At 45.7% G+C, this 22,132-nt stretch overlaps 2 protein-coding genes across 3 annotated transcripts in view; one reads left to right on the top strand and one right to left on the bottom strand.

Annotated features, from left to right (window-relative positions):
- CSTPP1 (centriolar satellite-associated tubulin polyglutamylase complex regulator 1) overlaps positions 1-3,733 on the bottom strand; it is a 200,746-nt gene extending 197,013 nt beyond the window's left edge. Inside the window, exon 1 of one of the 2 annotated variants that reach the window (XM_047877065.1) lies at positions 3,390-3,733. In XM_047877065.1, the coding sequence (XP_047733021.1) occupies positions 3,390-3,435 (46 nt within the window). In that variant the 5' untranslated portion in view covers positions 3,436-3,733. The remainder of the gene's footprint in view (positions 1-3,389) is intronic. The other variant, XM_047877064.1, reaches the window with a different exon arrangement.
- The window catches only part of LRP4 (LDL receptor related protein 4), a 67,958-nt gene that overhangs the window by 245 nt on the left and 45,581 nt on the right, over positions 1-22,132 (top strand). Inside the window, exon 2 of the mRNA XM_047877059.1 lies at positions 13,339-13,556. Within this exon, the coding sequence (XP_047733015.1) occupies positions 13,505-13,556 (52 nt within the window). The 5' untranslated portion in view covers positions 13,339-13,504. The remainder of the gene's footprint in view (positions 1-13,338; positions 13,557-22,132) is intronic.

Raw genomic sequence — 22,132 nt, 5'->3', positions numbered from 1 at the left:
AGAAGCACTTGCTCAGGGTTCAAACATTAGGTGGACAGGTGGAGAGTGAAACTTTTTTTAATCAACTTGGGACTTTGATTCTGTTTGTAGATTCATTATCAGCACTGCCACTTGCCACCGAATTAGTCTTCCTGAAAAAGTCACTATGGAGGGATCAGCAACTTCTATTCACTAAAGCACTATATTTAAAATACGCTAAGCCTTTGAGGTATATCATTTAAACAGCAAACATCTAAAGGACTGATCAATGGACCAGGCTTTTCAAATATTTTATAGATTCATTGAATACTGGATAAATAAGATAAAATACATAAAATCCTTTGCAAAAGTCTAGGCATTGCTAGACACTGATATTATTATTCATTGGATACAAAATTATCTGTGATAAAACTATGCCCTTTTGACTAATTAATGGATGTGGTCAAGTAACCTTTTTCTCTCTCTCTCCATATATACATACGTATACATATTTATATACACATTATCTATACACTTCTCTCTATATATACCATATACCTTTCAAGAACCAAGGTTAAACTTGACAGAAAGATGCTCAATTGCATAAAATAAATGCACACTAAATCCACCCTGGGACTATTTGCCACTTAACAGGTTGAAAACGTTCAAAAATTTTATACATTTTGTTGGAAAGACCATGGGAAAACAGGCATTCTTATATTGCTGACAGCCTCTATGAAGGGCAATTTGCTACTATCTATCAATATGTAAAATGCATATCCCCCCCCCCCCCGAAATAAATAAAAAATAAGATAAAATGTATATGCCTCTGATCCACCAATTCTACTTTGTGGAATTTATCTTTGCGGATATACTAGTAAAGGAACAAAATTGCAGGTTATTCAGTGGAGTATTTTTAGTGATAGCAAAAGGCTAAAAATAACTTGTCTACCAACAGAGAATTGGTTAAATTATTTAAATTACTAGGGGCGCCTGGGTGGCGCAGTCGGTTAAGCGTCCGACTTCAGCCAGGTCACGATCTCGCGGTCCGTGAGTTCGAGCCCCGCGTCAGGCTCTGGGCTGATGGCTCGGAGCCTGGAGCCTGTTTCCGATTCTGTGTCTCCCTCTCTCTCTGCCCCTCCCCCGTTCATGCTCTGTCTCTCTCTGTCCCAAAAATAAATAAAAACGTGGAAAAAAAAAATTAAAAAAATAAATAAATAAATTACTATGTAGCTAAAAAAATTTAATTTTAAAAAAATGTTAACGTTTATTCATTTTTGAGAGACAGAGCATGAGTGGGGGAGGGACAGACAGAATCCAAAGCAGACCCTAGGCTCTGAGCTGTCAGCACAGAGCCTGACATGGGGCTCGAACTCACAGACCGAGATCATGACCTGAGTGAAGTCGGACGCTTAACTGACTGAGCCACTCAGGCACCCTCAAAAAAAATTTTTTTTAAGAAGGAAGCTTTTGGGGCACCTGGGTGGCTCAGTCAGTTAAGTGCCGGACTTCAGCTCAGGTCATGATCTCACAGTTCATGAGTTCAAGCCCCACATCAGGCTCTGTGCTGACAGCTTAGAACTTGGAGCCTGCTTTGGATTCTGTGTCTCCCTCTCTCTCTGCCCCTCCCCTTCTTGTGCTCTGTCTCTCTGTCTCTCAAAAATAAACACTAAAAAAAATTTTTAAAAAGAAGGAAGCGAAGACCAACATCTTACTCTAAGATCTATTAAATGAAAAAAAAGCAGGCACTATATTCTCCCTTAGGTACATAATAAACTAATCTAGAAGGATACGTAGGAAGCCCGTAATAGTGGTTACTGCTATGTGCTAAGGGTGGAGGAAAATTGGCATTAGGGGAAGGGAGGTGGGAGGAGACTTCACCATAAACTTCTTTATATTTTTAACCCAATTTCCGTATTACCAATTTAGAATTTTAAACCAGAACGTTTTTAATTTAAAAATTTTTATAATACATCTATATGACTATTATTCAGTGATAAAAAAGAAACGAGCTATCGAGCCAGGAAAAGACATAGAGGGCCTGAAATGCATACTGCCAAGTGAAAGAAGCCAATCTGAAAAGGTTGCATACTATAGGACTCCAACTATATGACATTCTGTAAAGCTTCAGAGATAGTAAAATAACATCAGTGGAGGCCATGGGTTGGGGGGGGGGGGGGCAGGAGAAAGGATGAATAGGTAGAGCACAGAGGATGCTGAGGGCAGTGAAACTACTCTGCACCATACCATAACAGCAGATACGTGACATACATTAGTCAAAACCCACAAAACTATACAACACAAAGAATGAACCCTAATGTAGAGCATGGACTTTGGTTAGGTTCATCAATTATAACAAATGTACTCCACTAATGTCAGATATTAATAATAGGGGAAACCGAGTCAGGGGGAGAGAGTATATGGGAACCGCTCTGTGTATCTACTTAATTTTATGTAAACTTAGAACTGCTCTAAAAAATAAAGCCTATAGGGCGCCTGGGTGGTGCAGTCGGTTAAGCGCCCGACTTCAGCCAGGTCACGATCTCGCGGTCCGGGAGTTCGAGCCCCGAGTCAGGCTCTGGGCTGATGGCTCAGAGCCTGGAGCCTGTTTCCGATTCTGTGTCTCCCTCTCTCTCTGCCCCTCCCCCATTCATGCTCTGTCTCTCTGTCCCAAAAATAAATAAACGTTGAAAAGAAAAAATAAAGCCTATCATTTTTAAGCATAAGCATATATATACACATACATATACGCACACATATATACATCCTCTTTTCATCCAGCAAAGGCCTCACACATCGAAGGTGCTCCATAAAGTACTACAGCTACTGCCTTAGCGGTCAAGAGCTCAAGCTCTGGAGTGGGCAAATGAGGCTCTAATTCTAGCTCTACCATTTTCTAACTGTGTGGCCTTACTTATCCAAGCTACCTCTTCAGCCTCAGTTTCTCCGTCTGCAAAATGGAAGAAAAACACCGTATTTCCTCCTAGGGCTGTTGTGAAGATTAAGTAAAAATGCATGTGAAGTACTTGATTAGCACAGTGCCTAACGTAAAAGAAATGCTCAAAAATGCCAGTGGCGGCTGTAACGGTAAAATGATTGTTCACAGAATGACTGATTTGGCACTTCAGGTTCCAAGGTTACTGCACCACCGGCATTATCTATAATATCCCCAAAGGGCCCCCAAATTCTCAACTCCAACCTATCCGCCTTTGAACACCATCCACACTGCCTGAGCCCCGGACACTTCAGACATGCTTTGACCCCCAGATGCTGTTTTCCCCGCAAGTCCAGGCCCTGGAACGCGCCCCCTCCCGGCCCCTCCCTACTCCACCCGGCCCGGGCCCCACTCAGGCCCCGCCCCGCCTCCTCCCCCGACCCTGGCCTAATTGTCTGCACTTCTTTCCTTCTGCGAAGCTGAAGGAAGCTCCTACCCAGATACTCGTAGTCCGGTAGGGCTAGGCGCTCTGGACTCAGCATCCTTTGACCACGGTAGCTTCCAAAGCTCTAGCTCTCCGGCTTCCGGAACCCAGGTCGCCGGCTCTCTCCGTTGCCATGGCAACCACGCGGCGGGAGGAGGCGGGAGGTGGAAAGGGTGTCTCGCCAACAGTCTCCGTATCGCAACCCCAAGCTGGCCACACCGGTTCCGGGAGCAGTCGCTTCACGGCGGTCGAGTTTTCTTAGGACTCCCATTCTTGAGGAGCTGGTTTTAGAGGAATTTGAGGTGGAGATTCCCTTGAATCTGTCACATTTCCCGGTATCGAAAAATTATTGCCAGCCCTCCGCGTCCGCGATTTCTGAATTTCATAACTGCTATTTCTGCTTTATACAGCTGTTATCCTAACTTGCAGTAATAGCTCCCACCCCTAAATTCCCATAAACACTTAATGCCCCATGACCTATGTTTATCTCTTTATTATTTGCTGCCTTAAATTGCTACCAAGTGCTTTCACAGGCGTATATTTTGGCTGCTCCTTGAGGTCAGGAATGTGTCTTTTCAGCCTATGTCCAGGCTGGACACGCAGAAGGTGCTTATTAAATCCTCTAGTTCATTAATATTTCCTCTCAAAATCCTATTTATCTTTACTCCCAATTTCTACTCCTATCCCTTACTATTTGATACCCTTCCCAAGTGTCTTTCTTTTTTCCTACCAAGACATTTCACTTCTTGAGGGGATGGGATGCACAAACAAGGACACTACCAGATTTTTCCCCCCTTTATATGCCTAATTGATGACTTCTCTTTTTTTTTTTTTTTTTTTTAAATTTTTTTTTTTTTCAACGTTTATTTATTTTTGGGACAGAGAGAGACAGAGCATGAACGGGGGAGGGGCAGAGAGAGAGGGAGACACAGAATCGGAAACAGGCTCCAGGCTCTGAGCCATCAGCCCAGAGCCTGACGCGGGGCTCGAACCCACGGACCGCGAGATCGTGACCTGGCTGAAGTCGGACGCTTAACCGACTGCGCCACCCAGGCGCCCCGATGACTTCTCTTTTAAGGAAGGAAAGCATTCATTGGTGTTGAACGTCCCAGATATCCAGATATTTCTTTTTGCTCCTCTCCACTCCAGCAACACGTTAGTGGTCTGTGGTTCCTGTCACAGTTGAAACCTGGTAGGAAAAGCCACTGTATCCTCACTTTTTAAGTTAGTTCCCACAATGTGAGATTTTTGTGAAAAAAAAAAAAAAAAGAATGAGAAAGAAGTGAATGAAAGAAGGAAGAAACAGATATGGAAGGCAGGTAGGAAAGAAGAAAGAAAAATCATGCTATGGGAGGAATATCCATGAAGCCAGTGGACCACCTACACTGGGAGGAAAGGGAAAGAGGACCTTCTTCTCTTTGTGTCCGCGGTCTATTCTTAGCCTTTTCCAGCAGGAGCTTCAAACCTCCTAATTCTCCCTTTCCCTTAAAATTGTATATGTGTCTTATTTCTAGGCTCCTGTGAGTCACTCTGAGTTTGGATGTGGTAAGGATCAGAGCCAAACTAGGACCTGCATTTATGATCTCGAGGTAATGAATTTACTAATTTGGTATTTAATTTCAGGTCCTGCAAATTTGATAAAAATATTTGCTTTCTTCCTCGATGCTTGCCTCTTGCCCCTCCCCCCCCCCCAGTGCAGCTTGAGGGTATAGAAGTTTCATAACTTTCACACCTGTGACTTATTACTATGCTATTAATAAAGTAATAGGATAGTAATTATTAAGGTTTACAATTTTATTTCCAAGCAACCCGAAGCTATTTGCAGATCATTCATTTGTCCTCATAAAAACTTCCTAAGGTACTTCTCCCTTTTTTTTAGTAGAGAAACTGAGGAACATGGCAGGAAAATGACTTATCTAGCATCATCCAGCCAATCGGTGAGAGAGCTAGAACTGGATCACAGCTATCCCAACCTCCAGGCTAGTGGTCTGACCACTAAACCACACAGCTCTTTTTTTAGGGTTTGTTGGCTTGGTTTTTTATTTATTTATTTTTCCTTTTGCTCTGCCCTGCCAGTAACTGGAAGCCCCCAGATAAAAGAAGAGAATTTCAAGTCCAGGCTGAACATTTGACATCCTCTTATTTGTGGAGCGTTATCCTGGGACTTGGAGGGTGCTGCTGTTGGGATCTGTGTGGTGGAGCTGGGAACCAGCCCCAAGAATATAGCTTTGTTTGGGCATTAACCCATTTGCGGTTATAATAATGATAAGTTTCAGCACCAGTGGCGCCCGACTGTTAATGACTCAAAGAAAGCTAAATAAGAACAAGATGTCATCTCTGGAGCAATTAGTAGCTTTTTCCTACAGCTCCATCTCTTCCATAAAAATCCTAAGGACCCTTATATTTAAAGTCAGTCTTCTACTCTTAATGTCTTGAACAGTCTATTGAGGAAGAAAAGGGTAGGAGGTTGCTAGACTAAGGCTTCAAGAAAATTTGAGGTTGCACAGAAATAACAGGTAGCCTTACTGGTGTTGGAATTACTGACTGTTTTATTTTTCTTCTTTATACTTTTATATATTCTCAAAATTTTCTATAATAGGTATGTATTATAACTTGAAAACAAACAATAAATGACTTGAAAATCTTCAAAATATTTTTAAAGCAGAAGTTATGACCTTCCAGATAGTATTTGTTTTTCCCAAGAAGGAACAGCTACTTTTAGACTTCTCTTCTACCATAGAGTACATGATAACAGATTTTGGCCACACTTCAGTAGCAGAGGACATTTTTTAGTGAAATAAACACAACATGGGTCTTAAGAAGAGTGGAAATACACAAGACTTGTTAAAAGCAGATGTAATTCTGTGACCTTGTTGAATGTTAAGGAAAGGAAAAAAATGTCAACTTTCAATTTGGATGGGTTTTCATTATTCTTAAATTATCATAACATACTTCTGAAAAGGTTACCTAAACAAATAATCATCCCGGTAAACAACCAACTCAGAAGACAACTCCACAATCCTGAGTGTAAGCAAGCGACATGAAATTGATCAAAGCATAGGGAAGGTACCAGATGTTAAAGTCATTCCTACAGCATAAGGAACAGAAACATCAAGGTCAAAGCAATCAGAAAAACACCTACAAGAGATGATATGTGGAGACATTAGTTTATCAGATTATAATTCCTAATTATAAGGAGAAAATTAATAGACATCTCTGGCTCTGCAGAGGACCTATGACGAGACTGACACGGAAGAAATTTCTCCCTTAAATTGAGAACTACAGGAAAGCAAACATGAATGTACTAAATAGTTTTAAACTTCAAGGAAACAATAAGGAAAGAAAAAATGCAGGCTGAATTATTGCTACAAAATAGGTTCAAGAAACTAGGACAAGCTTTTATCGATTCATCAAGCAGAAAAGATGCTAAAGGCAAAGTAGCTACTAAGAAATGCAGGTCATGAAATTCATGCTGAGCTCTTCTTAAAAGACTTATCTTCCGTAAAAGCAAAGCAGAAACTAAGTGTGATGCCACTGTGTGGGATTAACATGTTCAAATTAAAAAATGCTATTTACAGACAAGTCATTTTGAACTGCTACAGGTCAACAACCCAGAGATTTGGGAGAATTTGCAAAGAAAAGAAAAAGAAACATTCACAAACTCTTAGTTAAAAATAACTAATGCATTACAAGCAAGCGGTTATGAGGACATGGCTTAAATTGAACCGGAGCTCAAAGGTGATTACAGACTTGAACCTTCTTGTTATATTATATTTTCAAATGCTGTAAAAAGAGTTGGGAATTATACTTTCATACAGTTTGAAAGGGAAAGAGATTTTCTGATCTTTCTTGGTAGCTCACAAAACTTAGCTGTGCCTTCCTCTGTCCTCGAGTATGCACTTGATAAGCATTTATGTCATTAAAAAAATTCTTTGAACTGTCCTACTAGATTGTGAGTTCCTTGAAGGCAAGAGACAATGTTCACTCATTTTTAAGTTTCTAGGACATGCATAGTGCCTGATAGAATAAATACCTGTTAAGTAGACTCCCCCCCCCCCCGATTAAAAGCCTAGAAAATTAAATCTATCCAATCCATAGGATTTATGGTTTCCTCATAGGAATCAATTCATGAAATAAATCCATTAAACAAAAAGGCCAGCAAAATGCAAGGCGTTGTTGAGAAGGGCATTAAAAATCAAATAGAGGGGCACCTGGCTGGCTCAGTTAGAAGAGTGCAGTGATCTCAGGGTTGTGAGTTTGAACCCCAGGTTGGGTGTAGAGATTACTTAAATAAATAAACTTTTAAAAAATCAAACAGGGGCACCTGGGTAGCTCATTAATCAACCAACTCTTGATTTTGGCTAAGGTCATGATCTCAGTTTGTGAGTTTGAGCCAGTCTTCGGGCTCCGTGCTAACAGTGCCTGTTTGGGATTCTCTCTTCCTCCCCTCTCTTTCTCTGCCCTTCCCCCGATAGCTCTCTTTCTCTCAAAATAAATAAGTAAACTTAAAAAAAAAATCAAACTGGGGCGCCTGGGTGGCTCAGTTAAACATCCAACTCCGGCTCCAGTCATGAGTTCGAGCCCCACATCAGGCTCTGGGCTGATAGCCCAGAGCCTGGAGCCTGCTTTGGATTCTGTGTCTCCCTCTCTCTCTGCCCATCCCCTTCTCATGCTCTGTCTCTCAAAAAATAAACATTAAAAATTTTTTAAAAAGCAAACAGAGCATTGGCATATCCTTCATATACCTAAATATTGTGTGTGAGAGATCACTGCATGTTAAGAAATGCCCAGAAAACAAAACAAAACAAAAAAACAGCCAACAAAAGGCATATTGAACAATGCCGCATGTGGACAAGCTAAGAGAATTCATTCAGGATGAGAGGGAATATACTAGGAATAACTAAATAAACTTAGGATATGAATTGTAAGTTCCCAAACTTTAGAATCTTAGGACAAAAAGCTACAGTCTCTGCATTTATTTTTCCTCCAATTCATCCCTAGATTGTTACAAGAGTTTATTGTTCTAAAACTCAAATCTGACCAAGTTACTTCGATACTTTAAAAGCGTTGCTGGGTGCCCGGGTGGTTCACTCAGTTAAATGTCCAAACTCAGCTCAGGTCATGATCTCACAGTTCAGACTCTCACAGTTCAGTTTTCATGAGTTTGAGCCCCTGTATCAGGCTCTGCTGTGAGTGCAGATCCCACTTTGGATCCTCTGCCCCCTCTCTCTCTGCCCCTCCCCCACTTGCACAGGCGCACGCGCTCTCTCTCTCAAAAATAAACAAAACTATAAATAAATAAATAAATAAATAAATAAGTTGCTGACTCACCATGACTAGGATGGAGCAAATTCCTAAACATGCAGACAATATATATCCCTTCACAGTCTGGTCCCAACCTATTTTTCCAGCCACCTTGCCATTTACTCTTCGCTACATATGTAATACTCCAGCCATACTTTCCTACTCACTCTTCCCAAGCATACTGGCTCTTTCCCACTCCCTTGCTTTGGTATAAGTTTTTCTTTCTACCTAGAATGTACCTCTCCCACATTTCCTGCCTAGTAAACTTTTGTACATCCTAGAAGACAAAGGCCAATGCCATCACCTCAGGAAACCTTATCTAACCTCCTAAATAAAATAGGGTAAAGGCAGGGAGGGAGAACAAGGCAACTTTAGGCTGATAAGATGAGGTTTCTCTGAGGCTGGTATGCTGTGCTGAGATCTGCCATGGGAGGGCCTGGGGAAACAGTAGAGGAGGTAGCTCATGCAAAAACTCGAAGAAATGATAGCGTGTTGCAGAGCTGAAGGAAAGCCAGTGTGACTAAAGCAAAATGAATAAGGGGAGAAGTGGTCAAAGTAGGAGGCAGAAGTCAGATCATGAAGGACCTTGTAAGCCACATGAGAAGTATGGATATTATTCCAAGTGCAATAGGAAACCATCAGAAGGTTTTAAGCCCAGTAATGACATTACCTGATTTATGTTTTTTAAGAAGTCACTCTGGTTTCTGTAATGTAGAGAATGAATTATAAAGGGCAAGTGAAAACAGAGAGGCCATTTGCATAGATGCTTGATATATGTTTGTTAATTAAATGAGTTTTTATTCATTGATCCATCTGTGTATCCACCATTCTAAATTTATCTTTGCTGCTGAAATAAACAAGACGGGCAGAAGTATTTGCTGCAAAGGGTCTACTTATATATGCCAAATACGTGAATATCAAGCTTTCAGGAGATAAAGAAAAAAAATGTGCTTAGAATGTCTCACTTTTCAGGGTGGGCCCCATGTTAGGCCAGGGAACTGAATCAGCCATTGTCCCCCAGCCCCTGATGTGAGTACCACCACTGAGCTAGATCATGAAAAGTACTGGCGCCAGAAATGGTGGCGTGAAGGTTTGTGATTAAAGAAAGCACAGAAATGCCAATCAGACCCTTTCCTTATACTTTCATTTTTTCTCCCTTTCTCCAGTAGTAGCCCCCTGGACTTAGATAAAAGCACCCATTGCTAAAAGTTAATGATACTTTCTCATAAATACTCGGGACTCTTTCCTAGCTCAGGGCCTTTGCAAATGCTGCTCCTTCTGCCTACAACAAAGCTCTCCCCATCCACTCCCAGCCTGAAGACTCTTACTCGGCTTAAGTGTCAGGGCCTCTAACAGGCGTTCCTTGCATCCCCAATTCTAAATCAAGTCTCTCCTATCATAGAACTCAGTACTGGTCCTTGAATGTCCTTATCACTTACAGCTTTAAAGTCATTTGTGGGATCATTCTTTCAATGCCTCTGCATTGTGTCCCCTCCCAATGCCAGCCATCAGTCTGTAAGTTCTAGGGACCCCATGTATCTATTTACCACTGCCTCTACATTGCCTGGAACATAATATGCCCTTAATAAAAACTTACTAAGTGAGCAAATACCGGAAATAAGCCTGCCCAGGCAGAAGAAGCAGGTGTAGGACCCCTTAAGCTCCTTTAGTTGTGCTTTTGTTTTGTTTTTCCTTCTACAGTTTTAAGAACTCTTTCCCTCCATTCACACTGCCTTGACAAAAAGGTGCTTCTGGAGAAGAGATGGAGAAGTTCGTTGCAGACTCGTGTTCTTAATCTTTCAAAGCAGGGTCTTTCAACATCAGCAATATTAAAATTTGGGGCTGGATAATTCTTTGTCATATAATTCTTTGTGGGGAGGGATGTCGTGATCATTGGAGGATGTTTAGCAGTATCCTTGGAGCCTACCCAGTATTTGCCAGTGGCACTCACGCCCCAAAGTGTCTCCTGGGATCGCCCCGTGCCTGGAAAATCACTCCTGATTGAGAACAACTGTTTTCAAGGGTAAAACTTCAGGCCTGTTACTCTTTCAGATGAATTATGTCTAGAAATGCAGGTTGTTGAGTGATGCCTAGGTTATTAGAGAATTCTACCAACCCAGTTGGATCAAAATAGTGCCCATTTCTATCTGGTTTCTGTAGCACTCCCTGTGTTTCCTTTGTAAAGGCCATTAGTGATGGTCTAATTCAGGGCAATATTCTGATTTTGGAAATTCAGTTCCCTGGTGTGTCCTGGAAGGATGAAGGAAGAAGGTGGTGTTTCTGAGGAAACTAATGCCTCTGAGACCCCTCTGGAATTGGCAGTCCCCTACAACTTTGCTAGGGGCATGTCCCAAAGGACAATAAAAAGGAGACAAACAGCCCATTCTGGCATCCTTTTCAGGATCTCTCACTCCAAACAAGAAAGTCTGAGAGGCCTGGTAAAAATAAATATAGCTTAGCACTCCTGGCATAGGAGCAGTTTCTGACAGCCAAGACTTAACTCACTCTAGGGGGTGACCCAGGCAGGGACTATGCACGAAGTTCATTCGTTTCTACCCATTGATATTCCCAGTGACTCACAGCAGCCAGGGATGGCTCTGTGCACCAGAACCACACTGAACCATGGAGGAGGGGGACTTGGGATGCACACACAAAATTCAGTCTCTTGAGCCTGAGTCAGACAGGGACAGCCAGCCTCCCCCTTCCTCCTCAATCCCAGAAAAACAACATAAATCATGCCTTCTGGAAAGAAACCTATCCTTCGCATACAGATGTTTATAAATTCTTAATCCCCTGACATTGAAAGTATGGTGACTGCCTGTCCTGGATTTTTTGGGACAAATGTATTCATTATACCACATGTCCTTAGTTTTCCTGTGGAAAAAAAATATGGTCTCCAGAATCATAAGATCTTTCTCAACAGGTCGAAAAGCATATAAACAGCATATATTGAAACCCTGAGACAAACCAAGGTCGCATCACAAACATTGTGAGGGTGGGGGAATGTGTGTTGAAAATCAGGCTCTACTTTTCACTTTTTTTCTCCTTGGATTTTAGGCTGAGGTGCCATAGGTCATAAAGGTGGACTGTCTTTCCCAGCAGGACGATCACAGAAACCTGACCTGACTCGACTGCCGCCTTCAGTCAGCACGAAGAACTACACACAGAGAAAATGCCTCAATATTAGTTACCATGGTGATGCTAGTTCAACCACATTTCATCTGTGTAAAAATTTCAGGCAGAACAGTATACAGAAGTACTGGCTAAAGGACTTAACACTTTACTTTTTGTTGTTGTTGCTGTTGCTGTTGCAAAGTTAACGTTAGCTTTGGTAAAGGATGATAATTTGAAGTGAAATCCTTTGAAAAATTGAAAACAAGCAAGGATGAAATGTCAAACTTATCCATTGGAGCAACCTCCTAATAGCCACTTTTGCACTATACCAAATTACTTTCCCCTCAGCTAACATTGGGCATCTGGGGCTTCCTGATTCTATTTACTAGTAAGAGGAAAGTGGTTTAATGAGATCGCAGAAGATCCAAAGCCAGGAAATGTTGACATATCAGCTTGGAGGGAAAATTGATATACAGGACCCCAAGGAAGTTAGGGGCTTGGACAAAAGTAACAAGACGAGATTCAACCAAGAAACAAAACTAACCCATGTTATTAATCTGCTCTGGGGAGAGGATAGAGCCTGAAGCTAAGACAAGAGAGTTTATAACTTTCTATAATAACCCAAAAGTTAAATACAGCTGGAAAGCCCTACAGACAGAAGCCTGGAGGAGGCTGAGGTCTTTGTGAAAGTGCAACTACAAGTAAAGACTTACTTCCTTACCCCCTTCCTTCCTTGCCAGGATCAGAACGTCAAAGAAGGTGAAGAGGCTAACACCGCTGATTTACAAAGACAGCGAGGAGGAACTATGTCTAGGCCAATTCTGGACGTCTGAGCTGGGGCGACAGGACCCAGACAACCACCTCAGGAAATGAGTAAATGAAAAGGGGGAGTCGTGGAATTATTTAGCCCTAGCACAACGCTGCCTAGACCGGGGTGGGGGTGGAGCAAGAAGAAAATCTCAGAAAAGGAATTTTGACAGTGAGAATGCTAGTTAAGATACAGCACTCCAGGCCCCCTGATGTCCCTTGTTTGATGTTAATAAAGACCTGGAGGATTATGCATTAGCAAGCCTTGCGTATTCTGAGACATCAATAAAGTCTGGGCTTGGGGCTGGTAGGGGGGCAGGGGTCACGTCCAGGAGACTTGGGTCAGCCCGGGTGCTCCTCTCTGGCACAGAGTAGAGTGAGAGGGATCGAGAGTTGCCGCTGGGATAGTTTTTTTTTTAAATTAGGGACATTTGAGCAGTAGTAATGGGGACACGGAGGGGGGCTCTCTCGAGGACTAGGAATGTGGGGGCGGCCTGAAGAGGAGCGAGGCCAGCGCAGGAGGCGCTAGCGGGTGGGGGCCCGGGGAATCTAGGGGGGGGGCGGTGGAGCGGGGGGGGGGGGGGGACGGGGGCCGAGGGCGGGAAGGGGCCGGCCCGGCGCTGGGGGCGGGACCAGGCGCGGTGGCTGTGGCGGGGGCTGCGGCGCGGGGGGCGGGGCGGCCAGGCCCGGGACACCCCCTCCCGGTCCCCTGGCGGGGCGGCTTCGGCTCCGGCAGCACTGGAGGCAGCAGCGGCCGGAGGGCGACTTGCGGGGCGCGCCCGCCGCCGCGGACCGGGACGCTTTCCCTTCGGGACCCTGCGCCGACTCCCTCCTCCGCGCGGTCCCGCGGGAGCCGGCGGGACCCCCGGCCGGCAGGGAGCGCCGGCGGCGGCCGCGGCACCATGAGGCGGCCGTGGGGCGCGCTGCTGCTTGGCGCCCTGCTCTGCGCACACGGTAAGCGGCGCCGCGGAGCCCGCGCCGCCCGGCCCGCCGGGAAAGTTTGTCCGTGGGTCCGGCCGCTGCAGGACTCACCTCCCGAGAGCGGGGCGGCGCGCGGGCTGGGGCCTCAGACCCCGCGCCCTCACTCCACGCAGTAACCCTGAGCGTGCTTCCCGGGGAGGGAAGCAGGAGCTCCCCCAGCCCTTCCAGCGGGAGAGGGTCGGCCGTGGAGGAACTCCCCGGCTCGGATCTGGGCCGGGCTCAGGGAAGATCCGAGGCGCTCGCCGTCTTCCCTCGCCGCTGTTTGAAGAGCTGGGGGCTGCTTCCCTTTCAGGTTAAGACACGGTCTCTGGGTCCTTGGTGCGAATGAATGTGTGCGAAGAAAGGGAGGCGGGGAAGGATGGTTGCTAAACCATAAATTGTAAAAATCCCTCCTTGCAGGGGCCGGGGGTCTCGGGCGGATTGCGGAGCGGGGCTCCAGTGGAATGCTTAGGCTCTGGGGAGTCCTCTCTGTTCGGAGAACAGTTCCTCGGACTTCAGACCTTGCTCCCACCGAGGGTCTTCGGGTACTGCTTGCTCGCAGCATCTCCCCTTAGTGGTGTTTTGGGTTCCCTCTCCTGGCTGCGACCAATCAGCTTCCTGCCCTGGATCCTTCCCTGTGGGGGAGAGGGGGAGGAAACCGGGCTGGAAAAGGGGCAGAGGAGGGACACGGGGAAGAAACTGCTGGAAGGCTCCCGCAGGTCCGTCCTGGCCGGGGTAGTGGGGCGGGGGGGGCGGGTATCACCGAACATCACAAGGCAGCCCCCGGGTCCGCGCGGCGACCCTCGGGGGAGCTGGGCGGATAGCAGCAGAAGTGTTGCTTCATCTGCTCCTTATTAATAACTTGTTTGGTGCCCGTGCGCAACTGTTGTGTGTGATTAGGGCTCCACTGGAATCTGTTTCTCCGCAGCCTCCGAAGCACCATGGGTGTACCCCTTGATTTAGCAGCTGCCTCTAGTTTGTGCCCAAAGATCAAAGAACTTTGATCTTTGAACCCCAACCCTATTCAACCGGGGGGGGGGGGGGCGGAATCCGAATCTTCTCAGTCTCGCAGCCCGGATGAGGGGGTGGGCTCGGATTGGAGGGGTCTCTAGACCCTGGCCTTGCTTGCACCGATTCTTTTCTTTAACGTACGGGAGCTCGTGTGGAAACAGTGCAGATTTCGGAACTTCCCTGGCATGGCGTGGAGATGCCTGGGCACTCGTTTTAAAGATTGGTTTACCTCCCAAATCCAAAACAGAGTTCTCGTGTCTGTTATTTAAACTACCCGTAGGTTTTAAACGACTTTTTCCATGCCCTCTCTAACGCCCACTGAGCTCTTTCTCTCCGCTCTCGGCTCTTCCTCTCCGCGTAGTAGCCTGGCGGAGCCACGTTCCTGCTCGCGCTGTGCTCTCCCCCTCCCGGGCTCTCTCCTAGAAGGTTATTTGTAGCCTCTTTGGCGTGTCGGGACAGCGGCCCTACTGGGGTAGGAATGTAGCTGCTCTTCCCACCACATGGGCCCCTTAAAGGGACAGCTATGCTTTTTGGGGGGTTTCCCCCTTCGGGCTGCGAGAGAAGGGGATGGAACTTTCCTCTCGGCCCCCTGGAGGAAGTTTTGAAAAAGATCAAGGGAAATGGCAAGGCACTGGGAAAAAAGGGGGAAAAAAAAAAAAAAAAAAAAGTCTAAAACGGATACCAACAAAACCAGAGAGGAGATTGTCGCCTTCTGCCCTAGGGAAAGGGGAGCTGGAAGGTTCTGGGCTGAGACTGGCCAAGAGGATTTTATTGCTCCAGAGCTGTCAAAACTGCATATGCTACATCTGCACTGACAATGGGGGTAGAAAATTGAGTGTATTTAATGCTTAACAGAAAAAGGCCGAGAGGGTACTTCATAACTCTTCTGGGTTCTTTTTAAGGACAAAAATTTAACAGAAACTTCTGAGCGCGGGAGACTTTCTGTGCACATGCACAAGGACACTCAGTGTTATGAAGATCTAAACTTCCCCTAGGCTAACACTTAACCATCCTTGGAGGTGAAGGGGGGAGGTAGGAGAGAGAGGATAGGTTCGTGGTTCATCAGTGAGACTCAGCAGTTGCTCAACCAGAAATATCACCAAGAGAGTCCCTAACGCAATGTTTAGGGGCCTGTGTTTTATAGTAGGTCAATGACCACAACTAGGAGTGGATTCAAGACACTAAGGTTTAAGGCGCTTATTTGGATGCTGCGAGTCCTGTGGGCTTTTCCTAGAGCTTATGTCTTTGGCCTGAGCTAAACAGGTTGGGGTTGACACTCCAACTTTATAGATTTTAGAAGGAAATTTGATTGCTGGTGATAGCCCTGGGTATCTTTCTCTTGACGGTTGAGGTGAGGCCTCAGCCAGTCTACCACCATTGGAAGACTGGAAACCATGTTTGCTATGGAGGTCTCTTCCACGTAAGCAAAAAACTGAAAATTCTGCCCAGGGGCTTAGGTAGATAGAAGACTCTTTCTGAGATTGAGTGCAAAGGAGGAGAGCTGAGACTGGTCTCCTTGCCATCTGTCTGTTGTCCTGGTGCTTGGTTGACCTTGTCCCTCGTCTCATTGGACTTGTGAAAGATGCTTGGCTTGTCACTGATTTTGGATTTCCTCTTCTGTCCCCTGTTGAATATCGGATGACATCTTTGGGACTGGCACATGGTATTAAGAATGACAGGTGCAAGGGAACCAGTCTGGCTGTGTCTGATACAGAACACGTTGGGCATGTCCATCGTCTGGGCCAGCAAAGAACACAGAAGGTCACAGAGGACAGGGTATTTGATAGGTCTTTGCTGACTCTACTGATTGCTAATCTTGATCCCTAAGAAGAAGAAAAGTGGGAAGGATTGGCTATGTTGTTTCTTCTTGGAAGAGACAAGCAATACGAGGGGCTTCTTGAATAGGGAATTTCGGGAACTATGTGAAGAAAAAGACTTGTCTTTTTGAATGATTGGGCACAACTTATAATTGTGACACAGTTCCATGCCCTTGGTGACTAGGTCTGTTAGCCTATTCCAGCCACAATCTCTAACTTCCTTGATGAATCCTAGCCACAAGTTTTGCCACAGTTGCCTAGGTGTGGGGCATCTGGGCCCCAGACTGTGTCTGGATTACCATCTCATCTTCAGCATCGGAAGCTCTTCTCCCCTTCTCAGTGTGGTGGGATTCAGTGTCCCAGGAGAGACTTCCTGCCGACTAGTTGGCTGGCAGAGCCCAGGTTTAGCCCTATAAATAGCTCTGATGAATGTCTGTAGCTGCCACTCTCCATCCAGCCTAGAGCTGACAGGGTCAGGTTCTTTCTCTGAAATACACTCAGGAGCATCTCCTAAACTGGGTTCTGCACTCATTCATTTGTTCATTCATTCAGCAAACACACATTTCCCAAGCACTATTCTTAATCACCACATATATAGTTCAGTGACGAAGAAGTACAGGCACCAGGCACACCTAGGTTTAAATCTGGGCTTCGACACTTCTTGGTGACCCTGTGCAAAACACTTAATCTCCCTGAACTTCAGGGTTCTTACCTGTAAATGGGGCGGGGGGGGGGGGGGACAGAACTGGAGTAGTAATAAATTTTCATGTGAGACTATTATAAAAATTAAATGAGATAATAGTATATTCAAACCACTCAGCACAGACTGCTCTGTTCTACAGGCTTGGATAAAACGTTAGCTGTTTGTTAGCAAGTCTGCATAAGTAGATTAGAGATGGTTCTTCCATCTAGACTATGGGAGACAGGTAAATCATTACACTAACTGCAGTGCCGTGTGCTGAAATGGAATGAAGTTTAGCTCTTCATTTCAGCTGGTTTTTTGCTTTTCTCTTTTAAAGATCTTGCTCCTTCTTCCCACTACCCCCCCCCCTTTGAAAACCTAATGAAACCTAAGCATAGTTCCCTCCTGTCCACACATCCAGAAAAGAGATCTGTTAAGCTATATCATGAGTCCAAGGAGCCCACTCCACCTTAGTTCTCCTGGGAGAGGTCCTAGGAGATGGGGTTTTCCTCTGGGAGCTTCCTTGTTAAAAGCTCTGTGGTCAGGGATGTGGCCAGGCACCTCACTCTAAGGTTGCCATGACCTGGGGCGAGAGGTGCTGGCTGAGGTCTCTTGTAGCTGGAACAGTTTAGAATTCCAAGCTCTCCCTCCCACTGGCCTGGGAAAGGAGTCAGGCCCCAGAGCTCATAAGGTAGTAATTGCCCCAATTTGGGGGCTGGGCTGTTGCAGAGCCGCCTTCCTTCATGACTACCGTCTTCAATCAGGAATCCTGTCAGTGTGCAGGGATAATTGATGTGGGTCTCAAGCCCATGAGTCGCCCCCAGCCCCCAGTTCCTCCACCCCAAAGTTTGACCCCTGTTGTCTCTTTGTTTCTTCCTTTTAAGTTGGTACCAGTGATGTCATGTTTTTGGGGGCTGCGGAAAGTTGACCGTAACCAAGAGCAGCCGTTACGAAGAGCTGATTCACTGGCCTTCCTGGCAGTCGTTTGACTCCATTTTCTGCTCTGTATTTTTGATTTAGCAAGAAAGAAACATCTTCGGTGCCCTTGGGCACCTCTTACGCCCTTTCGAGCAGGCTTCGTTCTTTCACTGCACTTAGGCATTCCCATCGCTGAGTGGATGGACTGTAGGCGTCCCTCACACTCCTTCCCTTGCGCATTTGGGTCGGAGTGAGGCAGGGAAAGGCCCCGCCTGAGACCCAGCTGGGGAAAGCCTCACTGGGATTTGCTGCAAGCCCTGACTTGGCCTACAGGAGTTCCCCCCCTCACCTCTGTGCGGAGCCAAGGATCTGAGCTCCGAGCAAAGCCGGAAACAAAAGACTGGGAGCAAACCTCCCATCTGGCTGGGAGGCAGCGACACAAAGGTGCTGCTGCATAATTTATCACCAGAGGTTTTTCTGGGGCCGGGAAGCTCCCGGGCTCTAGACAGAGCCTTTTTGGAGGAGAGGGACCCTCCCTCCCCCTGTCTTGGTGTCGTGTTGTGTCCTGTCGGGCAGGTAAGGAGTAGGATACTGGGAGAGACACCTGATTAGCACGTGAAATAAAGCTTGGAAATTGTACCTCTCCAGGCTCAGCAGCTCCATTTCCTGCCAGGACTGCAGGGCGGGGGTGGAGAAAGCGTTCCAAATGTTCCCTTAGTTGGCCCCAGCCTTGGGAGCCCAACTGCCACCACCTTTTGGGTATGGATGAGGACAAGAGATAGTTTCTGTGTTGGGTCGACTAGAGCCTTCTGGAAACCAGATACAGATGCCAGGTTATAATATCCCTAAGCCTAGCAAATAAGAAAGGGGAGGTCCCTTTTCCTCTTTCCACTCCCCCTACCCTCCCACACACCAGGCCTTTTAAACAAGACATTTCAACCATAGGCTCAGAGAGGCAGTCAAAGTGAATGGTTCCAAAATGTATCTCCCCCAAATAAGAATTTGTGTTCTTCAGGGAATAATTGCTGGTAACCACAGTTTTACATGTAAAATCCAGTTTTACATCACAAACTGGGACATGTGGTCTAAATACTACAAAGGTACTTTGGGGGGTAGTTTAACATCTTAAAAGCTTTTGCTATATCCCTGGCACTGTGGTGTTGACCTCGTCTTATCACATTTACCCCTCACAGTGTCCTTATGAGGTAGGTCCTGATAGGTTGCTGTCTTACAGAAAGGAAACTAAGGCTCAGAGCAGTTTATATCAAACAGCTAGTGGGTAACTGACCCAGGATTTGAACCCAGAGCCTAAGCTGTTAAGCTTCTCACCCATACTGCCCCTTAGTATGGAATATTTTCTGTCCAAGCTATTTAAAAAGATCTGGGTTGAGACTATCTATATTTCATCTCAGATTGACTTTTCTGTTTTCAGTCTTCATCTCCTCATGTAATCTTAATGCACAAAGAATTACTTTTCTGTGCTTTGATAGAGGGAGGCTTTAAAAAGCTCCCAGGAGGGGAGATGAGGTTTGTTGCCCCTGTGAAGCCATGTGTTCTTGTGTGGGCCTTGTGTTTTGAGAGGTAGAGGAAAGCAATATGTTGAGTAGCCTCCTCACAGAGCACAGCCACATTTTGGATTTGTGAGATCTGTTGACTGAGCTGCTGGGCAGGGTAAGTAGACTTTTGAGGACCTGGATGGAAACAGCCTGGTATCATAGCTACTTAACAGGGTTGAGAGAAAGGAGACATCTAGATGAAGATGACGGGATTACCAATGAAAACAACAACAGTAATAGCTGCTTACTGTGTACTTCATGTGTATTATTTCATTTAAATCTCCCAGGAACCAGCTACTATTGGTACTATTACTACCCCCATGTTACAGTAGAGGAAGCCAATCCATTTCTGAATTGCTCTGTGATTCAGGTTCTGCGTGCTCTTTTCTATACTTGCCTCCTAGGAATCGGTTGATGATAAACGGGGCAAGGGTAGAGGATACTGTATGCCTCAAGCTCCTCCAGAGAAGCGCAATAATAATGCAGGACTCTTGCCACAGTACTCTTGTCCACCTCTTCCCGTGGCCATTCACACCTCTAGCTTAACCTTTGGGGCTGGCCCTGTAGCTTGGCCCACAGTAGGGCTTTAAGACATCTCAAGCCCTGAAACAGCAGGGCTTAATCATGGGGTGGCTGGATGAGACAGTTCTGGGTGGGTCAAATTCTATCAGAGTAATAGCAAGAGCTATGGTTTACTGAGAGCTGAGTACGTGCCAGGCATTATGCTAAGTGCTTTTTATGAATTAACTAATTCTTATAACGTCCATGTGAGATGGGGGCTATTCTTATCCTGATTTTCCTGGTGAGAAAGGTATAAAGAGATTTGAATAATATGCCCCGCGTCAGACAGCCAGGAACTAGCTTAGTTTTTGTTCCCATGCTCTTAACGCTATGTTCTCTGCCTCATAACTTTGGAGGCTGACCATTAAGAGCTTCTTTTCCATCGTTAGGAGTGGCAAGAGAGGGCTGAACTTGATGGGACCAGTAATCATGTGTCAGACGCTACCCCTTACTGAGGCGCCCACTAGGAGAAGACTTCACTTGGTAGATTTTCAAACTAGATGAGGTTGGCTGGCCTCTAGGGATTTAGGGGCAGAACTAAGTAGAATCCTAACATGTCCGTATCACTGCTTGACAATACAACCAGTGAAAGGAACTCTTGTTGGAGAAGGGAGTGAACTTGACCTGGATAGGACTAGGATGCCACCTTAAAAAGAAGATTCCTATTTTCTTCAGTAAAGATTAGGTAGAAAATAACTTTTATTTTTGGTATTCTGGGCCTCTCTTTTCCTTTGACTCCAATCTCTCACAAGAATCTAGCTGAACATGTCATTCATTCATTCTACAAATTTGTATTGATCAACTACTACATACCAAGCATTGAACTATGCTTGGTGAATACAAACACAAAACTCCATATTATACAGTTCCAACTGCCAGGAGACTGAAGAGCACCTGGTCCGTTAAGCAAACAATGATGCCACAGTGAGCTAAACGCTACCAAAAGAGGAGGCACAAAGGGCCTCTGGAGCACAGACCAGGGGCTTTCAATTCATCTGGGGCCGCATGGGTCCAGGTGGGGCAGCATCAGGAAAGGGTTCACTCCCTGGCCTCCTCCTACCAACCATTTACCTTCTTTGGTGTTGGTTCTGATGTTTTCTGCATAAGCCCTGCCCTTTGAAACAGGGGCTGTTTTATAGGCACCCAGAGTTCTCCCGGTTCCAGGTATCTCGTGGATGAGGTGAGATTTCCAAGTGGCCCCTTGGCTGTGACTCCTTTTAGTGATGCCATTTTTGTCTTGCTACATGGGCATCCCTTTCAGTTAGAGACACTGACCACTGCCCAAGGAGCTGAAATCAGTGGATTGGTCCCTTGATTGGCCTGGATGTGTAGTTCAGGGTCATTTCAAATAACTTACCTTTACTAAATAAGGTTTATATCCTCACCATTGCCACCAGTGGACAGGAGGAGAGAGGAGAGCTTTGGTGTGTTACAAGAAGAACCCTTCTCTGCTATGAATGATGGTTCTTCCCTTTCTGTTGTAATCTCTCCCCCACTGGTAACTGTCCTATCCCAGCACTCACAGGACACTCCTTCGGCCTTCTCATGTCTGGTTCAACTTGAAAAAGCTGCTCTGTAGCTGTGTATAGTCACTGTACACTTTGGGCCTCTAAGTGACAGGTGTGGTCCCCCTTCAGTTGAGTGTTCTATGGGATGGTGGAGAGCTGTGCCTCTCTAACCTTAGTATGCATCGGTGTCATCTGGGAAGCTTGTTGAAAGTCTGGATTCTGAGGTCCCATTAAAAGAATACTGGTCTAAGGGTAAGAATGGGGCCGCCATCCTGGCTGTCCTACTTACCCCATGACCTTGGCCAACGCAGATGACCTCACCTCTGAAGTGGGGCCTGCAGTAACTACTTAGGGTTATTGTAATGATTAAGGGTGAATGCAAGTGAATATGCAAAAGCAGCTTGCAAACTCTACAGAATAACTGCAAAATATAAGTCTTTGTGGTCAGAAGCTCTCTTCCTTTCTGGACCAGCACCACACTGAGGCACTGGTTCAAAGGGCTAGGGCTCCAGACTGT

Source organism: Prionailurus viverrinus, chromosome D1 (assembly GCF_022837055.1).
Source record: "Prionailurus viverrinus isolate Anna chromosome D1, UM_Priviv_1.0, whole genome shotgun sequence".
NCBI classification, from domain to species: domain Eukaryota; kingdom Metazoa; phylum Chordata; class Mammalia; order Carnivora; family Felidae; genus Prionailurus; species Prionailurus viverrinus.
The sequence above is the reverse complement of the archived record's forward strand: the minus strand, read 5'-3'. Positions and strand labels throughout refer to the sequence as shown.